The 26,074-nt window shown below is 53.7% G+C and overlaps 1 protein-coding gene across 1 annotated transcript in view; it reads right to left on the bottom strand.

The window, feature by feature from the left end:
- naf1 (nuclear assembly factor 1 homolog (S. cerevisiae)) overlaps nt 1-26,074 on the bottom strand; it is a 543,280-nt gene that overhangs the window by 320,841 nt on the left and 196,365 nt on the right. Inside the window, exons 5-6 of the mRNA XM_072496154.1 lie at nt 15,087-15,169; nt 2,490-2,650 (exon numbers count right to left, since the gene is read on the bottom strand). Coding sequence (XP_072352255.1) covers nt 2,490-2,650; nt 15,087-15,169 — 244 coding nt within the window. The remainder of the gene's footprint in view (nt 1-2,489; nt 2,651-15,086; nt 15,170-26,074) is intronic.

Genomic DNA, 26,074 nt, shown 5'->3' with positions numbered 1-26,074 from the left:
TCGAAGACATTAGCCTGCCTGACAGATTCTAATCAAAAACTCATCACCTCCTGTGTAAAGCAATTATTTCTAATCTATCTCATCCAAACAAATTTTTCACAAAACTAAATTATGTTCCTTAATTTGAAGACAATAGGAATTTGCATTTATATAGCCCCTATAACATCTTGGGTTCAAATATATCATCAAGGTTGTGAACAGTCTGGTTGAGTCACTGACAACTACATGGAGTCAGTGTCTGGGGAGAAGAGTGTGCAGTATAGTGTGGAGCTTGTGGTCGTGGACAAAGACAATGGTTTTCGTCTTAATATTTAGTTGGAGCAAATTTCTGCTCACCCTGTAATGTATATCTGACAAGCAGTCTGATAATTTAAAGGCAGTGGCAGTTTACAACACCTAACCACATTTCAGCTAGTCCTCTCAGAACCACAGGAAATTCAGTCTCAGTTTAACCTGTATTCAAAGATGGGTACTATAAGCAAAAGGACAATGTCACAGCTTACAGTGCCACTCAGCTTATCCATGAAATCTATTTTTAAAACAAATGACAATGGAAGGCATTTGTTTCTTGCAAAGTGTCATGGCTAAACCACCGATTTAACAGGTATAATTCTAATCATCTCAAAACTAACTTCCCAAGTGCTTAAAAACTCACGGGAATTATTCAAAATAGGAAATGAGCAATTAATTTTAGGAAAGTGAAATTCTAAGTATTTTGTTCCATGTGCGTAGTAACCATCGGACCATGCTTAACTTCATATTTTATTGTCCTGACTGATCTAGCTACATACAGTTTTGTTAATTTAATAGCAGGTCTTTGACATGGTTTATGCATGTATACAAGGTAATTTCCAAAGACAACAGCTATTCCTAATTCAACTTGATTGATCCATCTTGACCATGTGCACTGACACACTAGTCCCTACTTTCATAGCCGTAATTTTTTTCCCAGATCCTGTCTCACCCGACCTTCCAACTCAGGCGGGGCAAGATCCGGCAGCGCAGCGCGTCCCTAGGGCCTAGCATCGAGAGCAGCTGTGTCGGATGGAAGGAGCCCAAGCTACCCCCCCCTTTTACAGCACCAATTTGTAGACCAGATAAGTTAAAGATCCTTAACAGACCAGTGAGATGGGTTGGACCTTGGAGAGTGTGGGCGAGTGTCTGGCCTAGGGAATTCAGTTGGTCAGGGAGTTCCAGTGAGACTGTACTCACTTGGAGTGGGGTCAGGGATGGTTGAGCCCCGCGAGGCATCGATATTGGCCGTTGCAATGGTTATCCCGAGATCAGGGACGAAGTTCTCCGGTAACGGCGCGATGTCCGCCGACTGGCGCCCAAAATGGCGCAAATCAGTCGGGCATCGCGCCGCCCCAAAGGTGCGAAATGCTCCGCATTTTGGGGGGCCGAGCCCCAACCTTAAGGGGCTAGGCCCACGCCGGACGAATTTCCACCCCGCCAGCTGGCGGAAAAGGCCTTCGGTGCCCCGCCAGCTGGCGCGGAAATGACATCTCCGGGCGGCGCATGCGCGGGAGCGTTAGCGGCCGCTGACGGCATTCCCGCGCATGCGCAGTGGAGGAAGTCTCTTCCGCCTCCGCCATGGTGGAGACCGTGGCGAAGGCGGAAAAGAGTGCCCCCACGGCACAGGCCCGCCCGCGGATCGGTGGGCCCAGATCGCGGGCCAGGCCACCGTGGGGGCACCCCCCAGGGCCAGATCGCCCCGCGCCCCCCCCCCCCTCCCAAGGACCCCGGAGCCTGCCCGCGCCGCCTTGTCCCGCCGGTAAGGTAGGTGGTTTAATCTATGCCGGCGGGACAGGCATTCTAGCAGCGTACTTCGGCCCACTCGGGCCGGAGAATCGCGGGGGGGGGGGGGTCGCCAACCGGCGCGGCGCTATTCCCGCCCCCGCCAAATCTCCGGTGCCGGAGAATTCGGCAACCGGCAGGGGCGGGATTCACGCCAGCCCCCGGCGATTCTCCGACCCGGCGGGGGGGGTCGGAGAATCTCGCCCCTGATGAGGTTGTAATGCTGCTAACTTTTCCTGGGTGTAATACAGTCAAAACCACCGAAAAGGTTGTGGGTTCAATCACATTTGCAGATAGTGCCCAGTGTAGGGCTGGCACCTGTCTCTGTGCGTGTGAATCCCCAGTGTTGAGAGAACATAGAACGATGCTGTTCTCATCACTTGTTGCATTGGGATTGAAGATCTGGCTCAATATTTTAAAAATTTAACAAACTTTCAACTTTTTCTCCTGACGCATAGCAAGCAATTCAGAGATAAACAAGTAACATCCCTCCTCGGTCTAACATCATTACTGCTGTGGAAAGTCACCAAGTATATTTGATAAATACAAGAACAAAACATGGATTGAAAATGAACCTTGTTTTCATGGCATACCACTGCCAAACACTACTGGGATTCATGATTTTGTTTTTCTTAACTGAGGAATTATCAACTAGTGAGGTAGAAACACAATGTGTGTGAAAATTAACTTACTGCTTGAGGTGCTCTGTAAAGATGTATTGAGTGAAATCCTTTACTGCAGGGGCAAAGTAGAAGACCTCTTGCAGCTTGATTTCCTTTGCAGTGATGTCTTCAATAGAATTAAATCGTAAAATGTAGAATGGATGAGAAACTGGTCCAAACACTTCAAATACCTGTTATTTGAATGAGGCAATAAAAACAAGCTTAATATACGTTTGACAATTATACTCCATGGAGAATAAAAAGTACAAAAATAATGCAGTGGAGTTATATAGACACGTTTTTGTTGAAAACATTGTTTTGGTTATTGTTCAATCAAACATATAAAATATATGGTAAAAATAAATTAAAATCCAGAGATTTTCACGAAGGAAAACAAAACATTCAGTCATGTGATTTGACTAAATGATTTACAACATCCTTTTCAGAAGTGGTCTTAAGCTGCTGAATGGCCTGCTGCTGTCCCAAGTACTTTATTCAAAAAAGTAATACAAACTGCTGCATTTATTCTGAATGCTTCTTGTTCATATTCTCAATGTCATCCACCAGCAGTCACAGTCCCTCGTGTTTCCCTCCCACCAGCAGTCACAGTCCCTGGTATCCCCCTCCCACCAGCAGTCACATTCCCTCGTGTCCCCTCTCACCAGCAGTCACAGTCCCTCGTGTCCCCCTCTCACCAGCAGTCACATTCCCTCAAGTCCCCCTCCCACCAGCAGTCACATTCCCTGGTGTCCCCGTCTCACCAGCAGTCACAGTCCCTGGTGTACCCCTCTCACCAGCAGCCACAATCCCTGGTGTCCCTCTCTCACCAGCAGTCACAATCCCTCGTGTCCCCTCTCACCAGCAGTCACAGTCCCTGGTGTCCCCCTCTCACCAGCAGTCACAGTCCCTGGTGTCCCCTCTCACCAGCAGTCACATTCCCTGGTGTCCCCCTCTCACCAGCAGTCACAGTCCCTTGTGTCCCCCTCTCACCAGCAGTCACATTACCTGGTGTCCCGCTCACACCAGCAGTCACAGTCCCTGGTGTCCCCCTCCCACCAGCAGTCACAATCCCTGGTGTCCCCCTCTCACCAGCAGTCACATTCCCTGGTGTCCCCCTCTCACCAGCAGTCACAGTCACTGGTGTCCCCCTCCCACCAGCAGTCACAGTCCCTGGTGCCCCCTCCTACCAGCAGTCACAGTCCCTGGTGCCCCCTCCTACAAGCATTCACATTCCCTCGTGTCCCCCTCCCATCAGCATTCAAAGCCCCTGGTGCCCCCTTCTCACCAGCATTCACAGTCCCTGGTGTCCCCCTCCCACCAGCAGTCACATTCCCTCATGTCCCTCTCACCAGCAGTCACAGTCCCTGGTGTCTCCCTCCCACCAGCAGTCACAGTCCCTGGTGACCCCCTCCCACCAGCAGTCGCATTCCCTCGTGTCTCCCTCCCACCAGCAGTCACATTCCCTCGTGTCCCCCTCTCACCAGCAGTCACAGTCCCTGGTGTCTCCCTCCCACCAGCAGTCACAGTCCCTGGTGACCCCCTCCCACCAGCAGTCGCATTCCCTCGTGTCTCCCTCCCACCAGCAGTCACATTCCCTCGTGTCCCCCTCTCACCAGCAGTCTCATTTCCTCGTGTCCCCCTCCCACCAGCAGTCACATTCCCTCGTGTCCCCCTCTCACCAGCAGTCACAGTACCTGGTGTCTCCCTCCCACCAGCAGTCACAGTCCCTGGTGTCCCCCTCCCACCAGCAGTCACAGTCCCTGGTCTCCCCCTCACACCAGCAGTCACCGTCCCTGGTGTCCCCCTCCCACCAGCAGTCACAGTCCCTCGTGTCCCCCTCTCACCAGCAGTCATAGTCCCTGGTGTCCCCCTCCCACCAGCAGTCACAGTCCCTGGTGTCCCCCTCTCACCAGCAGTCACAGTCCCTGGTGTCCCCCTCCCACCAGCAGTCACAGTCCCTCGTGTCCCCCTCCCACCAGCAGTCACAGTTCCTGGTGTCCCCCTCCCATCAGCAGTCACAATCCCTGGTGTCCCCCTCGCACCAGCAGTCACAGTCTCTGGTGCCCCCTCCCACCAGCAGTCACAGTCTCTGGTGCCCCCTTCCACCAGCAGTCACAGTCCCTGGTGTCCCCCTCCCACCAGCAATCACAGTCTCTGGTGCCCCCTCCCACCAGCAGTCACAGTCCCTGGTGCCCCCTCCCACCAGCAGTCACAGCCGCTGGTGTCCCACTCCCACCAGCAGTCACAGTCCCAGGTGTCTCCCTCCCACTAGCAGTCACAATCCCTGGTGTCTCCCTCCCAACAGCAGTCACAGCCCCTGGTGCCCCCTCTCACCAGCAGTCACAGTCCCTGGTGCCCCCTCCCACCAGCAGTCCCAGGTGTCTCCCTCCCACCAGCAGTCACAGTCCCTGGTGTCCCCTCCCACCAGCAGTCACTGTCCCTGGTGTCCCCCTCCCACCAGCAGTCACAGTCCCTGGTGCCCCCTCCTACCAGCAGTCACAGTCCCTCGTGTCCCCCTCTCACCAGCAGTCACAATCCCTGGTGTCCCCCTCCCACCAGCAGTCACAGTCCCTGGTGCCCCCTCCTACCAGCAGTCACAGTCCCTCGTGTCCCCCTCTCACCAGCAGTCACAATCCCTGGTGTCTCCCTCTCACCAGCAGTCACAGTCCCTGGTGTCCGCCTCTCACCAGCAGTCACATTCCCTGGTGTCCCCCTCTCACCAGCAGTCACTGTCCCTGGTGTCCCCCTCCCACCAGCAGTCACAGTCCCTGGTGCCCCCTCCTACCAGCAGTCACAGTCCCTGGTGCCCCCTCCCACCAGCAGTCCCAGGTGTCCCCCTCCCACCAGCAGTCACATTCCCTCGTGTTCCCCTCCCACCAGCAGTCACAGTCCCTGGCGCCCCCCTCCCACCAGCAGTCACAGTCCCTGGTGTCCCCCTCCCAACAGCAGTCACATTCCCTCGTGTCCCCCTCCCATCAGCAGTCACAATCCCTGGTGTCTCCCTCCCACCAGCAGTCACATTCCCTCGTGCCCCCTCCCACCAGCAGTCACAGTCCCTGGTATCCCCCTCCCACCAGCAGTCACATTCCCTCGTGTCCCCTCTCACCAGCAGTCACAGTCCCTCGTGTCCCCCTCTCACCAGCAGTCACATTCCCTCGAGTCCCCCTCCCACCAGCAGTCACATTCCCTGGTGTCCCCGTCTCACCAGCAGTCACAATCCCTGGTGTCCCTCTCTCACCAGCAGTCACAGTCCCTGGTGTCCGCCTCTCACCAGCAGTCACAGTCCCTGGTGTCCCCCTCTCACCAGCAGTCACATTCCCTGGTGTCCCCCTCTCACCAGCAGTCACAGTCCCTCGTGTCCCCCTCTCACCAGCAGTCACAATCCCTGGTGTCCCCCTCTCACCAGCAGTCACATTCCCTGGTGTCCCCCTCTCACCAGCAGTCACATTCCCTGGTGTCCCCCTCTCACCAGCAGTCACTGTCCCTGGTGTCCCCCTCCCACCAGCAGTCACAGTCCCTGGTGCCCCCTCCTACCAGCAGTCACAGTCCCTAGTGCCCCCTCCCATCAGCATTCACATTCCCTCGTGTCCCCCTCCCATCTGCATTCACAGCCCATGGTGCCCCCCTCTCACTAGCATTCACAGTCCCTGGTGTCCCCCTCCCACCAGCAGTCACATTCCCTGGTGTCCCCGTCTCACCAGCAGTCACAATCCCTGGTGTCCCTCTCTCACCAGCAGTCACAGTCCCTGGTGTCCGCCTCTCACCAGCAGTCACATTCCCTGGTGTCCCCCTCTCACCAGCAGTCACTGTCCCTGTTGTCCCCCTCCCACCAGCAGTCACAGTCCCTGGTGCCCCCTCCTACCAGCAGTCACAGTCCCTGGTGCCCCCTCCTACCAGCATTCACATTCCCTCGTGTCCCCCCCCCCATCTGCATTCACAGCCCATGGTGTCCCCCTCCCACCAGCAGTCACATTCCCTCATGTCCCTCTCACCAGCAGTCACAGTCCCTGGTGCCCCCTCCCACCAGCAGTCACATTCCCTCGTGTCCCCCTCTCACCAACAGTCACAGCCCCTGGTATTTCCCTCCCACCAGCAGTCACAATCCCTGGTGTCTCCCTCCCACCAGCAGTCACTGTCCCTGGTGTTTCCCTCCCACCAGCAGTCACAATCCCTGGTGTCTCCCTCCCATCAGCAGTCACAGTCCCTGGAGTCTCCCTCCCACCAGCAGTCACAGTCCCTGATGTCTCCCTCTCACGAGCATTCACATGCTGTCCCCTCTGTCTCTTTCTTTACCAGGACTGTACGCTGCGTGTCCTGGTAAGCCTTTTCGTACTGGGACTGGAAACTACTCAAATGCGCCAGACAAGACTGGTGACCCCGTTTGGCCTCTGTAGCCACCTAAAATGGCTGATGGGAAAATCAGCCAACAGGGCACAAATGGCAGCTGCAGACAGATCAGTGTATTCGGCTCTGGGAAAATCGGCCCAGATCGATACCTGCAACCATTAGCAGCACATCAACCCAGCCATCTGCAGTTTAATCGGCGATCCCCGGGAACAATTGCAACAAATTAGCAATTGAATGCCGGGCCAGACATCTCGGCGCCAGCAGTGGCCGAGACAAAGAAAGGTGAACGACCACCCCCCGATCAAGGAATCGCCCCATTATTGGAGCATATCGAACCCAGTGATTGGGACCAAGTCCAATCACTTGGGACCAGGGTCAAGGTCCGTCCCGAGAGGCGGGAAGCCCCTGGGAACTATAAAGATGGGGGCCAAGTTCAGATCGACCCTTCTTCTCCTACTCGCAACCTTCGAGAACCTTCTACGAAAGAACAAGTAAGTCTTACTCCAGTGATCGCTACCTGATAGGTGTTCCAGTCTATCGACCCGTACCAGCCTTTTTGAATCCCGCAGGCCAGACCCAATTCGATAAGCCATTTGTTTCCCTGACCTGGTGGGTCATCACCAAAGTTAAGTATTGGCCTTTAGTGGTAGGTAATAGTCTAGAGGTAGTATTGTTGTATAAGTATTTATTGCTGTACATAATAAATGATCGTTGATTTAACATTTACTAAGCGGTGTACTGTATCAGAAAGATACCTGGCGACCCGTGAGCAAAGGTGACAGAATTAGAGCTCATAAAACTAAGGCTAATAAGAGCAACATTTTGGCGACATCCTGACGGGACCCGATCTAGAAGTGGAAAACCACTCCGGGAGAACACAAAAAATTTGATTTAGAATCCAATAGGAAACAAAAAAAACCACAAGTGTTCAAGCGGTTCTGGTTAATAATTCACAATTCGGAAGTGTGTGTATGCATGCGAAACTAACAGGGCTATAAGGTAAAACTGATAGATTTTTGTTGCGTCAAAACTGTCGGAAGTCTGTATTTTCAGAAATTAGCGCAAGCCGTACCCGCATCTACGACTCCACCTTAGCCCCCTGTTCCAAATTTAACCTAAGCAAGCAGATAGGAGAGATGGCCATGCAGGCTATGCAACGCCTCATGAACCCCGAAGAATTTGCGGTCGAAGCGACCAGCAGCAGTAGAGTGGGACAGTGCCCCACTTGGGAGGAGGAAATTCGGAAATACCTCAAGGGCAAAGGATGGCTCATGTGGAATGGTTTCTGTAATAATGATGACTCAGGACCCGGAAGTATAGGGCATACTTGGTGGGAGAACATGAGTGAAATCCACAAAAATAATTTAACAAAAGCTCGCAAGCCGATGGCAATTGTGTCCTGTCTGGCCCAATTGCGAGGCACAGAGGAGGTGGTCAGGACGCTCCGCAAAGAAGTAGAGGGCATACATCGTATGAGTAAAGTCGATGTATGCGAGGTGGAGAAAGAGAATCTGGAGTTAAGGTGGAAATTAGTAGCAAAGGACGAAGAGGTGGCTGACGCCAAACGGGGTCACCAGTCTTGTCTGGCGCATTTGAGTAGTTTCCAGTCCCAGTACGAAAAGGCTTACCAGGACACGCAGTGTGCAGTCCTGGTAAAGAAAGAGACAGAGAAGCAGGTGGAGGCGCTACAGAAACAATCCCTGGTGTCTCCCTCCCACCAGCAGTCACAGTCCCTGGTGCCCCCTCCCACCAGCAGTCACAGTCCCTGGTGTTTCCCTCCCACCAGCAGTCACAGTCCCTGGTGTTTCCCTCTCACCAACAGTCACAGCGCCTGGTGCCCCCTCCCACCAGCAGTCACAATCCCTGGTGTCTCCCTCCCACCAGCAGTCACAGTCCCTGGTGCCCCCTCCCACCAGCAGTCACAGTCCCTGGAGTTTCCCTCCCACCAGTAGTCACAGTCCCTGGTGTCCATCTCCCACCAGCAGTCACAGTCCCTGGTATCTCCCTCCCACCAGTAGTCACAGTCCCTGGTGTCCATCTCCCACCAGCAGTCACAATCCCTGGTGTCTCCCTCCCACCAGTAGTCACAGTCCCTGGTGTCCATCTCCCACCAGCAGTCACAATCCCTGGTGTCTCCCTCCCACCAGTAGTCACAGTCCCTGGTGTCCATCTCCCACCAGCAGTCACAATCCCTGGTGTCTCCCTCCCACCAGCATTCACAGTCCCTGGTGTCTCCCTCCCACCAGCAGTCACAGCCCCTGGTGTCCCTCCCACCAGCAGTCACAGTCCCTGGTGTCTCCCTCCCACCAGCAGTCACAGTCCCTGGTGTCCCCCTCCCACCAGCAGTCACAGTCCCTGGTGTCTCCCTCCCACCAGCAGTCACAGTCTCTGGTGTCCCTCTCCCAACAGCAGTCACAGTCCCTGGTGTCTCCCTCCCACCAGCACCCACATTCCCTGGTGTCCCCTCCCACCAGCAGTCACAGTCCCTGGTGTCTCCCTCCCACCAGCATCCACAGTCCCTGGTGTCCCCCTCCCACCAGCATTCACAGTCCCTGGTGTCTCCCTCCCACCAGCAGTCACAGTCTCTGGTGTCTCCCTCCCACCAGCAGTCACAGTCCCTGGTGTCCCTCTCCCACCAGCAGTCACAGCCCCAGGTGTCTCCCTCCCACCAGCAGTCCCAGTCCCTGGTGCCCCCTCCCACCAGCAGTCACAGTCCCTGGTGTCTCCCTCCCACCAGCATCCACAGTCCCTGGTGTCTCCCTCCCACCAGCATTCACAGTCCCTGGTGTCTCCCTCCCACCAGCAGTCACAGTCTCTGGTGTCCCTCTCCCAACAGCAGTCACAGTCCCTGGTGTCTCCCTCCCACCAGCACCCACAGTCCCTGGTGTCCCCCTCCCACCAGCAGTCACAGTCCCTGGTGTCCCCCTCCCACCAGCAGTCACAGTCCCTGGTGTCCCCCTCCCACCAGCAGTCACAGTCCCTGGTGTCTCCCTCCCACCAGCAGTCACAGTCCCTGGTGTCCCCCTCCCACCAGCAGTCACAGTCCCTGGTGTCCCACTCCCACCAGCAGTCACAGTCCCTGGTGTCCCCCTCCCACCAGCAGTCACAGCCCCTGGTGTCCCTCCCACCAGCTGTCACAGTCCCTGGTGTCTCCCTCCCACCAGCAGTCACAGTCCCTGGTGTCCCCCTCCCACCAGCAGTCACAGTCCCTGGTGTCTCCCTCCCACCAGCAGTCACAGCCCCTGGTGTCTCCCTCCCACCAGCAGTCACAGTCCCTGGTGTCTCCCTCCCACCAGCAGTCACAGTCCCTGGTGTCCCCCGCCCACCAGCAGTCACAGTCCCTGGTGTCTCCCTCCCACCAGCAGTCACAGTCCCTGGTGTCTCCCTCCCACCAGCAGTCACAGTCCCTGGTGTCCCCCTCCCACCAGCAGTCACAGTCCCTGGTGTCTCCCTCCCACCAGCAGTCACAGTCCCTGGTGTCCCTCTCCCACCAGCAGTCACAGTCCCTGGTGTCTCCCTCCCACCAGCAGTCACAGTCCCTGGTGTCCCCCTCCCACCAGCAGTCACAGCCCCTGGTGTCTCCCTCCCACCAGCATCCACAGTCCCTGGTGTCCCCCTCCCACCAGCATCCACAGTCCCTGGTGTCCCCCTCCCACCAGCAGTCACAGTCCCTGGTGTCTCCCTCCCACCAGCATCCACAGTCCCTGGAGTCTCCCTCCCACCAGCAGTCACAGTCCCTGGTGTCTCCCTCCCACCAGCATCCACAGTCCCTCGTGTCCCCCTCCCACCTGCAGTCACAGTCCCTGGTGTCCCCTCCCACCAGCAGACACAGTCCCTGGTGTCTCCCTCCCACCAGCATCCACAGTCCCTGGTGTCCCCCTCCCACCAGCATTCACAGTCCCTGGTGTCACCCTCCCACCAGCAGTCACAGTCTCTGGTGTCCCTCTCCCAACAGCAGTCACAGTCCCTGGTGTCTCCCTCCCACCAGCACCCACAGTCCCTGGTGTCCCCTCCCACCAGCAGTCCCAGTCCCTGGTGTCCCCCATCACCAGCATTCACAGTCCCTGGTGTCTCCCTCTCACCAGCAGTCACAGTCTCTGGTGTCCCTCTCCCAACAGCAGTCACAGTCCCTGGTGTCTCCCTCCCACCAGCACCCACAGTCCCTGATGTCCCCTCCCACCAGCAGTCACAGTCTCTGGTGTCTCCCTCCCACCAGCAGTCACAGTCCCTGGTGTCTCCCTCCCACCAGCATCCACAGTCCCTGGTGTCCCCCTCCCACCAGCATTCACAGTCCCTGGTGTCTCCCTCCCACCAGCAGTCACAGTCTCTGGTGTCCCTCTCCCAACAGCAGTCACAGTCCCTGGTGTCTCCCTCCCACCAACACCCACAGTCCCTGGTGTCCCCCTCCCACCAGCAGTCACAGCCCCTGGTGTCCCCCTCCCACCAGCAGTCACAGTCCCTGGTGTCTCCCTCCCACCAGCAGTCACAGTCCCTGGTGTCCCTCTCCCACCAGCAGTCACAGTCCCTGGTGTCTCCCTCCCACCAACACCCACAGTCCCTGGTGTCCCCCTCCCACCAGCAGTCACAGTCCCTGGTGTCCCCCTCCCACCAGCAGTCACAGCCCCTGGTGTCCCTCCCACCAGCAGTCACAGTCCCTGGTGTCTCCCTCCCACCAGCAGTCACAGCCCCTGGTGTCCCCCTCCCACCAGCAGTCACAGTCCCTGGTGTCCCCCTCCCACCAGCAGTCACAGCCCCTGGTGTCCCTCCCAACAGCAGTCACAGTCCCTGGTGTCTCCCTCCCACCAGCAGTCACAGCCCCTGGTGTCCCTCCCACCAGCAGTCACAGTCCCTGGTGTCCCCCTCTCACCAGCAGTCACAGTCCCTGGTGTCCCCCTCCCACCAGCAGTCACAGTCCCTGGTGTCCCCCTCTCACCAGCAGTCACAGTCCCTGGTGTCCCTCCCACCAGCAGTCACAGTCCCTGGTGTCCCTCCCACCAGCAGTCACAGTCCCTGGTGTCTCCCTCCCACCAGCAGTCACAGCCCCTGGTGTCCCTCCCACCAGCAGTCACAGCCCCTGGTGCCCCCCTCCCACCAGCAGTCACAGTCCCTGGTGTCCCCCTCCCACCAGCATTCACAGTCCCTGGTGTCCCCCTCCCACCAGCAGTCACAGTCCCTGGTGTCTCCCTCCCACCAGCAGTCACAATCCCTGGTGTCCCCCTCCCACCAGCAGTCACAGTCCCTGGTGTCCCCCTCTCACCAGCAGTCACAGTCCCTGGTGTCCCCTCCCACCAGCAGTCACAGTCCCTGGTGTCCCCTCCCACCAGCAGTCACAGTCCCTGGTGTCTCCCTCCCATCAGCATCCACAGTCCCTGGTGTCCCCTCCCACCAGCAGTCACAGTCCCTGGTGTCTCCCTCCCACCAGCAGTCACAGTCCCTGGTGTCTCCCTCCCACCAGCACCCACAGTCCCTGGTGTCCCCTCCCACCAGCAGTCACAGTCCCTGGTGTCTCCCTCCCACCAGCATCCACAGTCTCTGGTGTCTCCCTCACACCAGCAGTCACAGTCCCTGGTGTCCCTCTCCCACCAGCAGTCACAGCCCCAGGTGTCTCCCTCCCACCAGCAGTCCCAGTCCCTGGTGCCCCCTCCCGCCAGCAGTCACAGTCCCTGGTGTCTCCCTCCCACCAGCATCCACAGTCCCTGGTGTCCCCCTCCCACCAGCATTCACAGTCCCTGGTGTCTCCTCCCACCAGCAGTCACAGTCCCTGGTGTCTCCCTCCCACCAGCATCCACAGTCCCTGGTGTCCCCCTCCCACCAGCATTCACAGTCCCTGGTGTCTCCCTCCCACCAGCAGTCACAGTCCCTGGTGTCTCCCTCCCACCAGCATCCACAGTCCCTGGTGTCCTCCTCCCACCAGCAGTCACAGTCTCTGGTGTCCCTCTCCCAACAGCAGTCACAGTCCCTGGTGTCTCCCTCCCACCAACACCCACAGTCCCTGGTGTCTCCCTCCCACCAGCAGTCACAGTCCCTGGTGTCCCCCTCCCACCAGCAGTCACAGTCCCTGGTGTCCCTCTCCCACCAGCAGTCACAGCCCCTGGTGTCCCTCCCACCAGCAGTCACAGCCCCTGGTGTCCCTCCCACCAGCAGTCACAGTGCCTGGTGTCTCCCTCCCACCAGCAGTCACAGTCCCTGGTGTCTCCCTCCCACCAGTAGTCACAGTCTCTGGTGTCCCACTCCCACCAGCAGTCACAGTCCCTGGTGTCTCCCTCCCACCAGCAGTCACAGTCCCTGGTGTCCCCCTCCCACCAGCAGTCACAGTCCCTGGTGTCTCCCTCCCACCAGCATCCACAGTCCCTGGTGTCCCCCTCCCACCAGCATCCACAGTCCCTGGTGTCTCCCTCCCACCAGCACCCACAGTCCCTGGTGTCCCCTCCCACCAGCAGTCACAGTCCCTGGTGTCTCCCTCCCACCAGCATCCACAGTCCCTGGTGTCTCCCTCCTACCAGCAGTCACAGTCTCTGGTGTCTCCCTCCCACCAGCAGTCACAGTCCCTGGTGTCCCTCTCCCACCAGCAGTCACAGCCCCAGGTGTCTCCCTCCCACCAGCAGTCCCAGTCCCTGGTGCCCCCTCCCGCCAGCAGTCACAGTCCCTGGTGTCTCCCTCCCACCAGCATCCACAGTCCCTGGTGTCCCCCTCCCACCAGCATTCACAGTCCCTGGTGTCTCCCTCCCACCAGCAGTCACAGTCTCTGGTGTCCCTCTCCCAACAGCAGTCACAGTCCCTGGTGTCTCCCTCCCACCAGCACCCACAGTCCCTGGTGTCCCCTCCCACCAGCAGTCACAGCCCCAGGTGTCTCCCTCCCACCAGCATCCACAGTCCCTGGTGTCCCTCTCCCACCAGCAGTCACAGCCCCAGGTGTCTCTCTCCCACCAGCAGTCCCAGTCCCTGGTGCCCCCTCTCACCAGCAGTCACAGTCCATGGTGTCTGCCTCCCACCAGCAGTCCCAGTCCCTGGTGCCCCCTCTCACCAGCAGTCACTGTCCATGGTGTCCCCCTCCCACCAGCAGTCACAGTCCCTGGTGTCTCCCTCCTACCAGCAGTCACAGTCCCTGGTGTCCCCCTCCCACCAGCAGTCACAGTCCCTGATGTCTCCCTCCCACCAGCAGTCCCAGTTCCTGGTGCCCCCTCTCACCAGCAGTCACAGTCCATGGTGTCTCCCTCCCACCAGCAGTCACAGTCCCTGGTGCCCCCTCCCACCAGCAGTCACAGTCCCTGGTGTCTCCCTCCCACCAGCAATCCTGGCCCCGGGTGTCCCCCATCCTCCAAATCCATGACCACTACATTTAGAAGGATAAGGGCAGCTGATACACGAGAACCGCACCACCGGAAGTTCCCCTCCAAGTCACTCACTACCCTGACTTGGAAATATATTGTCGTTCCTTCACTGTCCCTGCATCAAAATCCCGAAATTCCCTCTCTAACAGCACTGGGGATGTACCGACACCACAGGAACTGCAGCAGTTCAAGAAGGCACTACCTTCAAGGGCAATTAGGATGGGCAAAAAATGCTGGCCTAGCCAGTGCTGCCCACATCAAATGAATGTATAAAAAATGACCACAAAACTATCAATTGTTGAAAAAACCCAACTGATTGACCAATGCCCCTTCAGGAAGAAAATCTGCCATCTTTTGCTAATCTAGCCTTCATGAGACTCCTGACCCACTCCTGACACTTAAATACCCACTGAAGTGGCCTCAGTTCAAAATCACTCAGTTCAAGGACAATTAGGAATGGGTAACAAATGCTAGCATTGCCATACATCTCATGAAAGATTAAAGAAAAAGAACCGATCTAATGCAGACCCACCACATTGGATTCAGCAAGGAAAGATGCCAGGAATAAGAAAGAATGCTGGAACAGGAAAGATACCTGGGAACAGGCTATTTTAAATTTCCTGCTCAACAAATCGGAGAAGCCATTCAAATCTTCATTATGGTTTAAAAACAAAAATCAGAAAACTTACCCAAATTAGCAAGTTTATCTGGTAACCAATGCCAACTCCAAACACTAAGTTAGCTACATGTGGCCAAAGCTTCTAATTCTGTGGATAAACAACTTTCTTGTTTGACAAAATGCAGCCTCGCTATTTGAGAACTATTGTCCAACAAAGAATAAATAAATGGAAATGAGCAATTTACTGCAGTAATCCCAAATTCAGATAACATAAGAGTTTCAGATCATTTACATCTCATTAATTGTTAAGAATTGCTCTTATACACTTACCTTCCCAACGGAGGTGTTGTCCATTTTGAATAGGATAGTTTCCTCATTCACTGGTGGCATGTCCTTCAGTGATTCGACAATAACTGGAAAGATAGTGTTGACAGTATTTAGTTCTGGTGCAGTTGGAAGAACCATAAGTAGAGCCAAAAAACTTGGATCATTGTGGTAGTAACATGAAGTAGTAGTAACATGAAGTAACAGCAAATTCAACTACAAATGCAGCACGACAGAAAAATTACTCCTTTCATCTTCTTAAAAGAAAACATAAAAACCAAGTGTGGAATTTTGGTTTTGAGCCCAGATTATCTGCTGAGAGATCGGAGGCCAGCCCAAAACTGGACCTGGTGCATCATTAACATCTAATGTAAAATTCCTTGTCGAACCTTCGCAGACATTTAAAGAACATTAATGTCAGGCCACTTGCCGCACCAGAAACAGCCGCGTGATATGTCTTGGGAGGAGGGTTGCAGTGGACAATGGTGGGAGATGGAGTTAGGGAGAGCAGCAACTCCTGGCTCCACTGGGTTGTTGACAAAATATGCACTGAAAAAAACTGACTTTATTGGTGGCTGTGGCAATGACTCTAGAATCCTCAACAGGTAGAACTGACACCAGCCCTGCTCAATGCCACTCAATTTCAATGAGGGGACTTGAAACAGAAGCTAAATCCCTCATTTATGCCTAAGAGATGCAGGAAATGAGAGAACTGGAGACATACGTATGCAATTCTTCGATGGCAAAACAAGATGAGAAGGCTGTTGGGAAAGGGTAATATGGGTTCCAGAATATTTTTTAAAAGGAGTTAAGTTTGTACATGTTGATGATGAAAGAGACTTGGGTATGCTCAGATAAGGAACACAGAGTTAGTGGCAGGTACAGCAAGGAATTGGGAAGGCAAATGGTGTGTTGGCCTTTATAATAAGGGGGTTTAGAGCCTGATGCGACCATCAATTCACTCGAAGACACGTGGAGAAGTAAACCTGGGTTTTAATCAGCTTAGAACTGAGTCTGCCTGTGACCGGTACAACACCAGGGGTGGAGCCATGAGCGGAGCCCGTACATGCCCCAACATATCCCCTGTGGGTGAAGCCACCACAATGGCCCATAGGTAGAGCCCACAGGGTTAATAACATTACACAGTGCACTGGTGAATTATCAGTAATTATACATTCACCACAGAGCCCAGGAATAAAGAAAACTTGGTACAATTGTACAGGCCATATCAGGAGAACTGTACACAGTATTGATAGTTTTAGTAGAGGAAGAAAATACTTGCAGTACAGTAAAATTTCACTAGATTGGGTGCTGGAATGAGGGAGTTGTCCTACGATGATAGACTTGAGTAATTTAATTTTATTAAATTTACAGGATGTAGGTGTTTCTGGATAGGCCAGCATTTATTACCCATCCCTAGTTTCCTTCAGAAGGTAGTGGTGAGCTGCCTCCTTGAACCACTGAAGTCTGAAGTGTAGGTACACCCACAGTGCTGTTAGAGGGGGAATTCCAGGATTTTTGACCCAGCGGCAGTGACGGAACAGAGATATATTTCCAGGTCAGGGTGGTGAGTGACCTGGAGGGGAACTTCCAGATGGTGGGGTTCCAAGGTATCTGCTGCTCTTGTCCTTCTACATGATAGTGGTCATGGGTTTGGAAGGTGCTGCCTAAGGAACCTTGGTGAGTTACTGCGGTGCATCTAGAGTGACTTGGACGGCACACACGGATACCACTGTAGTGGGGATGTTGAAGGTGGTGGATAGGGTGCCAATCAAGCAGGGCTGCTTTGTCCTGGATGGTGTCAAGCTTCTGGAGTGTTGTTGGAGCTGCATTCGTCTAGGCAAGTGAAGAGTATTTAATTACACTCCTGACCTGTGCCTTGTAGATGGTGGACAGGCTTTGGGGAGACAGGAGGTGGATTATACGCCACAAGATTCTGAGCCTCTAACGTGTTCTTGTACCACAGTATTTATACGGCTTTTCCAGTTCAGTTTCTGGTGAGTGGTAATCCCCAGTATGTTGATAGTGGGGGATACAGCGATGGTAATGCCATTGAATGTCAAAGGGCGATTGGAGAAGGTAATTGGCTGACACTTGTGTGGCATGAATACTATTCGCCACTTATTAGCCCAAGCCAGGATATTGTTCAGGACTGGCTATGTTTGGACGTGGGCCTATATTCTTTGAAGTTAAGAAGAATGAGAGGCAATGTCATTAAAACATGAGGTTCTGAAGGGACATGATAGGGTAGCCACATGGATTGTTTCTGCTGGTGGGGGAATCTACAACACGAAGGGTGGAGGGATGGCACAGTCTCAAGATTAGGGGTTGATCATTTAGAATGGAGATGAGGAGAAATTACTTACTCAAAGGATTTTGAATCCAATCTGTGGTATGCGCTATGTACCTGCAGGGTGTGTGGGGTATGTGCTATGCGCCTGCAGGGCGTGTGAGGTAATCGTACGTGTGAACTGTGCCGTAAAGTCTACATCGCGGTTCCCTGTTCCTTCTCCTCTTTGCAAATACTTAACAACTGCCCAAGCTTCACTTTGCTGAACAAGGTGAAGTACTACAATTATCCTCAGTGGCCATGGAGGAGATAAATGGGTGTATTTAACCAAGATTCCGGTTTGATAGTAACCAATGACCTACATCAGGATGTCTATGAATCAGGATCAGTCTTAACTCGGCATATGAATAGTTTGCCTGCAGAAATATTGTAATCTGGGTTCACTTATGGACAACAAGCTTTGCATACTATGAATACAGGAATAGGCTTTCTGGCCTCTTCGAGTGTGTCTCACCATTCAATTAGATTGTGGTAGATCTGTACCATAACTCTACCTGCCTAATAGAATTCTTATCAATCTCAGTTTCACATTATTCAATTGACTGAGCCTCGACAGCTTTTTGGGGTGCGGTGATCCAGATTGATACTAATGGCTGTTCCAGAAATATAAACTGGGGAGATAATAGTTTTGTTGAAATATTGAGTGTAGCAAATTTCTATCAAGCAGATAGATTGCATTGCATCATCCTTGATCAATAGGGTGCAAGCTATATTACTGGACTGGCAATCCATACCTCTTGAGTTCAAACCCTACTGTGATTGAGAATGTGAATGGAGCTAATATAATCCTGGAAATAAAAAGCTAGTTTCAGAAAAAAATAGTAACTCATGAGATCACTAATATCCTTTAGAGAGGGAATCCTGTTGAGCCACCCTTATCTGGCTAATGTGACTCCAGTTCAACTTTTAACTGTCCTTGCAAACCCCTCTCTCTCTATAGCTTGTAGGACTCTTCTTCAGAGAGAAGAGAGACAGAAAACTGATGAATTGTATACTATATGAGAGGGGGCGGAACAGCTGGAGCAGAGTGGAAGGTCAGAGCTTGGTGGGAGTTAGGAGAGATCGCAGCAATGATGCGTATGTCACGAGACAGAGATAAGGCAAGCGAAGGTGCTTGTAATTGCACAAATTTAAGATATCAGAATGCAATAATGGGAAAAGGTCAGTGCCCAGTGCAATCAAAACTGAAGAACAAGTAACAGATGGCCCATTGGGCAAGGGACTTTTTCCATTTTACCAAAAAATGTTTTATAGATTTAAAAAAGTCAAGATGGAGGAGAAAGTTCACAGCCTAGAAGTTGTTCAGCCCCAAGGGCTAAATCGTGAAAACAGGGAGACAACATGGTGCTCCCCCAGTTTGCATTGGGCTTCACTGCAACATCACAGGTCCAGGACAGACACGTGACATCTCATGAGAGCAAAATGACGAGTTGAAACGGCAAGTGACTGGAATGTTGGGGTCATGCTTATGAGCTGAGAGAAAATGTTCTGCAAAGCGGTCACCCTTTCTGCATTCCCCAACATGAAGACCACTGAGAGCAACAAATGCACTAGATCAAATTGAAGCAGGTGCAAGTGAAATATTAACATAGAACATACAGCGCAGGAGGCCATTCGGCCCATCGAGTCTGCACCGACCCACTTAAGCCCTCACTTCCACCCTATCCCCGTAACCCAATAACCCCACCTTACCTTTTTGGACACTAAGGGCAATCCACCTAGCCTGCACATCTTTGGACTTGCTTCACCTGAAACGAGAACTTGGGGCCTTGAACATTGAGGTAAAGGGAAGTGAGGTAAAAGGGCAGGTATTGCACCTTCTGTGATTTCAAGGGAATGTGCCGTGGGAAGGGGGATGACGAGTTGTGGGTAATAGAGGTGGTGAGGGTATGAGGTGTTTCATGGTGGCATCATGCTGTTGGCAGAAATAGTGGAGGATGATCCTTTGAATGCAAAAGCTGGTGGGATGGGAAAGTCAGGACCCTATTATTGTTCTGGGAGGGAAGGGAAGGCAGAGGTGCGGGAAATGAGTTGACCCCGGTTGAGTGCTCTGTCAACCGCAGATTTAGGCAAACCTTGGTTAAAGAAAAATGCAATATCATTTTCGAAGGTAGCAACACTGACAATAGATGTCAATTTTGCGAATGTGACCCACCCACACCCCAAGAATGAAGAAAAAGAGCTTATTCCCGCAATCTTATGCAGTCACCCAATAGAACATACAGTGCAGAAGGAGGCCATTCGGCCCATCGAGTCTGCACCGACCCACTTAAGCCCTCACTTCCACCCTAGCCCCGTAACCCAACAACCCCATCTAACCTTTTTGGTCACCAAGGGCAATTTATCATGGGCAATCCACCTAACCTGCACGTCTTTGGACTGTGGGAGGAAACCGGAGCACCCGGAGGAAACCCACGCAGACACTGGGAGAACGTGCAGACTCCACACAGATAGTGACCCAGCGGGGAATCGAACCTGGGACCCTGGCGCTGTGAAGCCACAGTGCAAGCCACTGTGCTACCGTGCTGCCCCTGCTGTAGAATAGAAATCTGCAACAATCTTGCTACATATCTTTTTTTTCCCTCAAATTTTAATCAAAACATAATTTCTTGCATAACCATTAACAATATTTGACATAACAAAATAAATGTTGACCATATATACAGAAAAAGGAACAATATTATGTAACAATTTCCCCCCCTCCTCTTCCTCCTCCGCCCCAGATTGCTGCTGCTGCTGACATTTTAATGCTCTCCTAGAAAGTCGAGGAATGGCTGCCACCTCCGAGAGAACCCCATCATTGACCCTCTCAAGGCAAACTTTATTTTCTCAAGACTGAGAAACCCAGCCATGTCACCAACCCAGGTCTCCACACTCGGGGGCTTCGAGTCCCTCCACATTAACAGGATCCGTCTCCGGGCTACCAGGGAGGCAAAGGCCAATACGTCGGACTCTTTCGCTTCCTGAACTCGCGGATCGTCTGACACACCAAAGATCGCTATCTCTGGACTCGGCACCACCAAGATCTTGGACATTGCCTTAACAAATCCCTGCCAGAATCCTTTAAGAGTCGGGCATGCCCAGAACATATGGTCATGATTTGCAGGGCTTCCCACACACCTCGCACAATTATCCTCAACCCCAAAGAGCTTGCTCATCCTGGTTGCCGTCAGGTGTGCCCGGTGGACCACCTTAAACTGGATTCAGCTAAGCCTGGCACATGATGAAGAGGAATTGACCCTGTTTAGGGCGTCCGCCCACAGGCCTGCATCCAGCTTCCCACCTAGCTCCTCCTCCCATTTGCCCTTATTCTCCTCCACTGGGGCTTCCTCCGCCTCCTGAAGTTCCCGGTAGATATCCGATACCTTCCCCTCCCCTCCCCTCCCCAGGTGCTGGAGACCACCCTATTCTGTATCCTACGTGGGGGTAGCAACAGAAATGTCACCACCTGTTTTTTGAGAAAGGCGCGTACCTGAAGGTATCAGAAAGCATTTCCAGGGGGCAAACTGAATATCTCCTCCAGCGCTTTCAGGCTGGGAAGGTCCCGTCCACGAACAGGTCCCCCATCCTTTTAATGCCTGCCCTATGCCAGCTTTGGAACCCTCCGTCTATCTTGCCCGGGACAAATCTGTGATTGTTGTGCATCGGGGTCCAAACTGAGGTTCCCTCCACCCCCCCAGTGTCTTCTCCACTGACCCCAGATCTTTAATGCTGACACCACCACCGGACTTGAGGAGTAGCGGGCCGGCGAGAACGGCAGAGGTGCCGTTACAAGTGCCCCTAGGCTGGTACCTTTGCATGACGCCGCCGCTAACCGCTCCCACGTCGACCCCTCCCCCAATACCCATTTCCTAATCATGGCTATGTTAGCCGCCCAATAGTAGCTGCAGACGTTCGGCAGCGCCAAGCCCCCCCGCCTGCGCTTTAGGTACAGTCTCTTAACTTGGGGGGGTCTTATTTGCCCATACGAATCCTGAGATGATCTTGTTCACCCGCTTAAAGAAGGACTTAGGGATGAAGATGGGAAGGCACTGGAAGACGAACAGGAATCTGGGGAGGACCGTCATCTTAACGGTCTGCACCCTCGCCGCGAGAAATAGCAGGAGCATGTCCCACCTTTTGAAGACCCCCTCCACTTGCTCTACCAGCCGAGATAAATTAAGCTTGTGGAGGGCATCCCACTTGCGAGACACCTGCATGCCTAGGTATCGACAGCCCTTCTCAACCATCCTAAGCGGAAGCTCAACCTGTCTCTTTTCCTGCCCCTTAGCTTGGATCACGAACGTCTCACTTTTCTTCTCGTTTAATTTGTACCCTGAGAAATTGCCAAAGTCCCTCAAAATCTGCATGACCTCCCCCATCCCCTCTAGTGGGTCCGAGATGTACAGGAGCAGATCATCTGCATAGAGCGAGACCCGATGCTCCTCCCCCACCCCCCCCGAACCAACCCCTACCAGTTCTTTGAAGCCCACAGCGCTATGGCCAACGGCACTATCGCAAGGGCGAATAATAACGGTGAGAGGGGGCACCCCTGCCTCATCCCCCGGTGGAGCCTAAAGTTTTCCGACCTCACCCTGTTCGTGCACACACTTGCCACGGGGGCCTGGTAGAGTAGCTGGACCCAACCTATGAACCCCTCACCGAATCCAAACCATCTTAGCGCTTCCCATAGGTACTCCCATTCCACCCGGACAAAGGCTTTCTCCGCGTCCATCGCCACCACTACTTTTGCCTCCCCTCCCTCTGAGTGCATCATGATGTTGTTTAGGAGCCTCTGTACATTGGAGTTCAATTGCCTGCCCTTGACGAAGCCTGTCTGATCCTCCCCTATCACCCCAGGGACACAGTCCTCAATTCTAGCAGCCAAGATCTTGGCCAGCAGTTTGGCGTCTACGTTCAGGAGCGATATCAGTCTATGAGACCCACACTATAGCGGATCTTTCTCTCTTTTGAGGATGTGAAATCCAAGCCTGTGACATTGTTGGGGGGAGGGTCCCTCTCTCTTTGGCCTCATTAAAAATCCTTAGCAGGAGTGGGCTCAGCAGCTCTGCAAATTTCTTGTGGAATTCTACAGGACAGCCCTCCGGCCCCGGGGCCTTGCCCGACTGCATGTTCCCTAGACACTTTACAATCTCCTCCAGCTCTATCGGGGCCCCCAGTCCCTCCACCAGATCCTCTTCCACCTTTGGAAACCTCAGTTGGTCCATGAATTGCTTTATCCCTTCCCCTCCCGGCGGGGGATCTGACTCATACAATTTACCGTAAAACGCTCTAAAGACTTTGTTCACCCCCTCTGGGTCCATGACCATGTTGCCCTCCTTATCCTGCACTTCCCCAATTTCCCTGGCCGCCTCCCTCTTGTGAAGTTGGTGATCCAGCATTCTAATCGCTTTCTCCCCGTATTCGCAGACAGCCCCTTTGGCCTTCCTCAGCTACCGCCTTCTCTGTGGTTAGCAGGTCGAAGTCCGCCTGCATCGTCCGGCGCTCTTTCAGTAGCCCCGACTCGAGTGTCTCCACCTAACTCCCGTCTACTCTGAGTATCTCAACTAGCCTTTCTCTCTCAGCTCTTTCTTTCTTCTCTCGATGGGATCTGATAGAGATTAACTCCCCTCTGATAACTGCCTTCAGGGCCTCCCACACTGTGGACGCCGCTACCTCCCCCGTATCATTAGTTTCCAGGTAATTCTTGATATTTCTCCTTATTCGCACACAAACCTCGTCATCTGCCAGCAGCCCCACATCTAGCCTCCATAGTGGGCGCTGACCCCTCTCCTCCCCAAGATGCAAATCCACCCAGTGCGGAACATGTTCGGAGACTGCAATGGCCGAATATTCTGTCCCCTCCACCCTAGGGATTAACGCCCTGCTCATCACAAAGAAATCTATACGGGAATAAACTTTGTGGACGTGGGAAAAAAAAAGAGACCTCCTTCGCCCTCGGCCGGTCGAATTTCCATGGGTCTCCCCCTCCCCCCACCTGTTCTATGAATCCCCTCAGTTCTTTAGCCACCGCCGGTCGCTTTCCCGACCTGGGGTTTGACCGGTCAAATACAGGGTCTATGACTGTGTTAAAGTCACCCCCCCATAATCAGATTGTGTGAGCCTAAGTTTGGAATTTTACCCAGCATGCATCTCATGAATTCCACGTCGTCCCAGTTCAGGGCCTAAACGTTCACTAGCACCACCCGAGTCCTCTGCAGCCTCCCGCTAACCATTATGTATCTGCACCCTTTGTCAGCCACAATACTCCCTGCCTCAAAAGCCACCTGTTTGCTGACCAGGATTGCTACTCCTCTGGTCTTTGAATCCAGCCCCGAATGGAACACCTGGCCCACCCACCCTTTTCTCAATCTTGTTTGGTCCACAAGTTTTAGGTGCGTCTCCTGCAGCATGGCTACGTCTGCCTTTAACCCCTTCAGGTGCGAGAACACGCGAGCCCGCTTGACCGGTCCATTCAGGCCCCGTACATTCCACGTGGTCAGCCTGGATGGGGAGATAAACCCCCCCCCCCCCCCCCCCCACTCCCCTGCCAACTAGCCATCTCCCTTTTCCAGCCAGCCACGAGAGCCCCCCCATTGGAGCCCCCCCCCCCCCCCCCACCCTCCCTCTGTTCCCCCATGTTGGCTCCTTTTATCAGCAAAGTGGCATTCCCCCCCCCCCCACCCCACCCAGCCCCATGATCCCAAACCCCCAAGTGAAAAAAATGAATGAAAATCACTTGTCACAAGTAGGCTTCAATGAAGTTACTGTGAAAAGCCCCTAGTCGCCACATTCCGGCGCCTGTTCGGGGAGGCTGTTACGGGAATTGAACCGTGCTGCTGGCCTGCCTTGGTCTGCTTTCAAAGCCAGCGATTTAGCCGTGCGCTAAACAGCACCCGCTTGGCACTGGCTCTCCCCCCATTATGCTTCAGTGAGTCAGCTGACCCATTCTGACCCCGGCCGCTCCCGCCTCTGTCTCCGATTATTCAGATGCCTCATTTTTCGGGTCCCTCCCTTCCTGTGAAAAGCCCAACTTAACTGCTTTAACAGTCCCCAAAGAACATATTCTGCCCCCCCCCCCAACCCAACGAACAACAAACCCCGGGCGCAAACCCCACAAAACGAAACGGCTCCAGATGCCTGAAGAGCAGCCCTACGTGTAGGGCCCCTCTCCTCCCTCTGCGGACGAGCTCTACAAAAGCCGGAAACATGGCCAAAGAAACAGGGAACAAACAAAAATAAGAAGGAACAACATAATGTCGCTGCCTCTGGCTATCCGGCAATTAAAATCCTCACCAGCCCCACCAGAGTAACGTCCCAGTGTGGCTGTCCTTTAGGTCGAGTCCAACTTTTCTTGCTTGATAAAAGTCCACACCTCGTCCGGTGTATGAAAGTAATGGTGGCGACCCTGATACGTGACCCAAAGCCTCGCCGGATGCAACAGCCTGAACTTCCCCCCTTTGCTGTGGAGGGCTGCCTTAGCACGGTTGAATCCAGCGTGCCACTTGGCCAGTTCTGCTCCCCGGTCTTGGTAAATGCGGATTACGCAATTCTCCCACCTGCTGCTCCACTCCTTTTTAGTCCATCGCAGGACTTGTTCCTTATCTGAGAAGCGGTGGAACCGTACCACCATAGCCCTCAGCGGTTCCTTAAGTTTAGGGCTTCCTTGCAAGGACATCCAGTTCCACAGGCCGAGGAAATGCTCCTGTCCCCATCAGGGTCCCCAGCAACGTGGTCACGAATGCACTCACGTCCGACCCCTCCGCACCCTCAGGTAGGCCCTGAATGCACAGGTTTTGCCTCCTGGACCTGTTTTCAAGGTCTTCCAGCCTCTCCTGCCACCTCTTATGCAGGGTGTCATGTGCCTCCACCCTGACGGCCAGGCCCAGTATCTCATCTTCATTATCCAAGACCTTCTTCTCAATCTCCTTGATCGCCTTCTCCTGCATTTTCTGGGTCTCAACCATTTTCTCCATTGAGGCCACCTTGCATTGTTAGCATCTCCGTTTTCAGGTCAGCAAAGCAGTTTCTGAGGAACTCCTGCTGTTCCCGTGACCACTGGGCCCACGCTGCCTGATCCGATCCAGCCGCCATTTTCTGTTCCCGTGCCCGTTCCTGCCGCTTCTCAGTGGTCATTTGTTTGGCCGTCCTGCTCCTGGTCCCCTCCATAAACTAATGTTTCTGGCACCTTCTAACGCCATTTGCCTGCCGATTTGCGTCGAAAAGGGGCCGCCAAAGCTCCTTGAAAGGGCCTGTTAGTCCGTTTGCGCGGGAGCTGCCGATAACGCAACCTACCCACGCACGGATGCCACCGGAAGTGATCTTGCTACATATCTAAGTTAACTTAGCCAGCTGTTCTTGATAGAGGCTGATAACAAGATGAACAATTTAACAGTTAAATCTTTGTGCCCCATTTAAGTAATTTTCAGGAACACCACAAAATTTGAGTTCTTTTACAATTTATTAGTTAAAGACTGGTTTAATTCTGATTTCGATATTTTTAAATCACCTTGTATCATTAGCAAATGCATTTCATTCAATGTATTTTATTTGCCCATTTTAATTCAATTAGCTTTTGAAAATTGCCATGCAATTTAATCTTTGTTTTGAATGACCATATTTCTTACTGGTGCAATATTTTTAAGCATGGTAATTTACAAGAAAA

Source organism: Scyliorhinus torazame, chromosome 3 (assembly GCF_047496885.1).
Source record: "Scyliorhinus torazame isolate Kashiwa2021f chromosome 3, sScyTor2.1, whole genome shotgun sequence".
Lineage (NCBI taxonomy): Eukaryota > Metazoa > Chordata > Chondrichthyes > Carcharhiniformes > Scyliorhinidae > Scyliorhinus > Scyliorhinus torazame.
The sequence above is the reverse complement of the archived record's forward strand: the minus strand, read 5'-3'. Positions and strand labels throughout refer to the sequence as shown.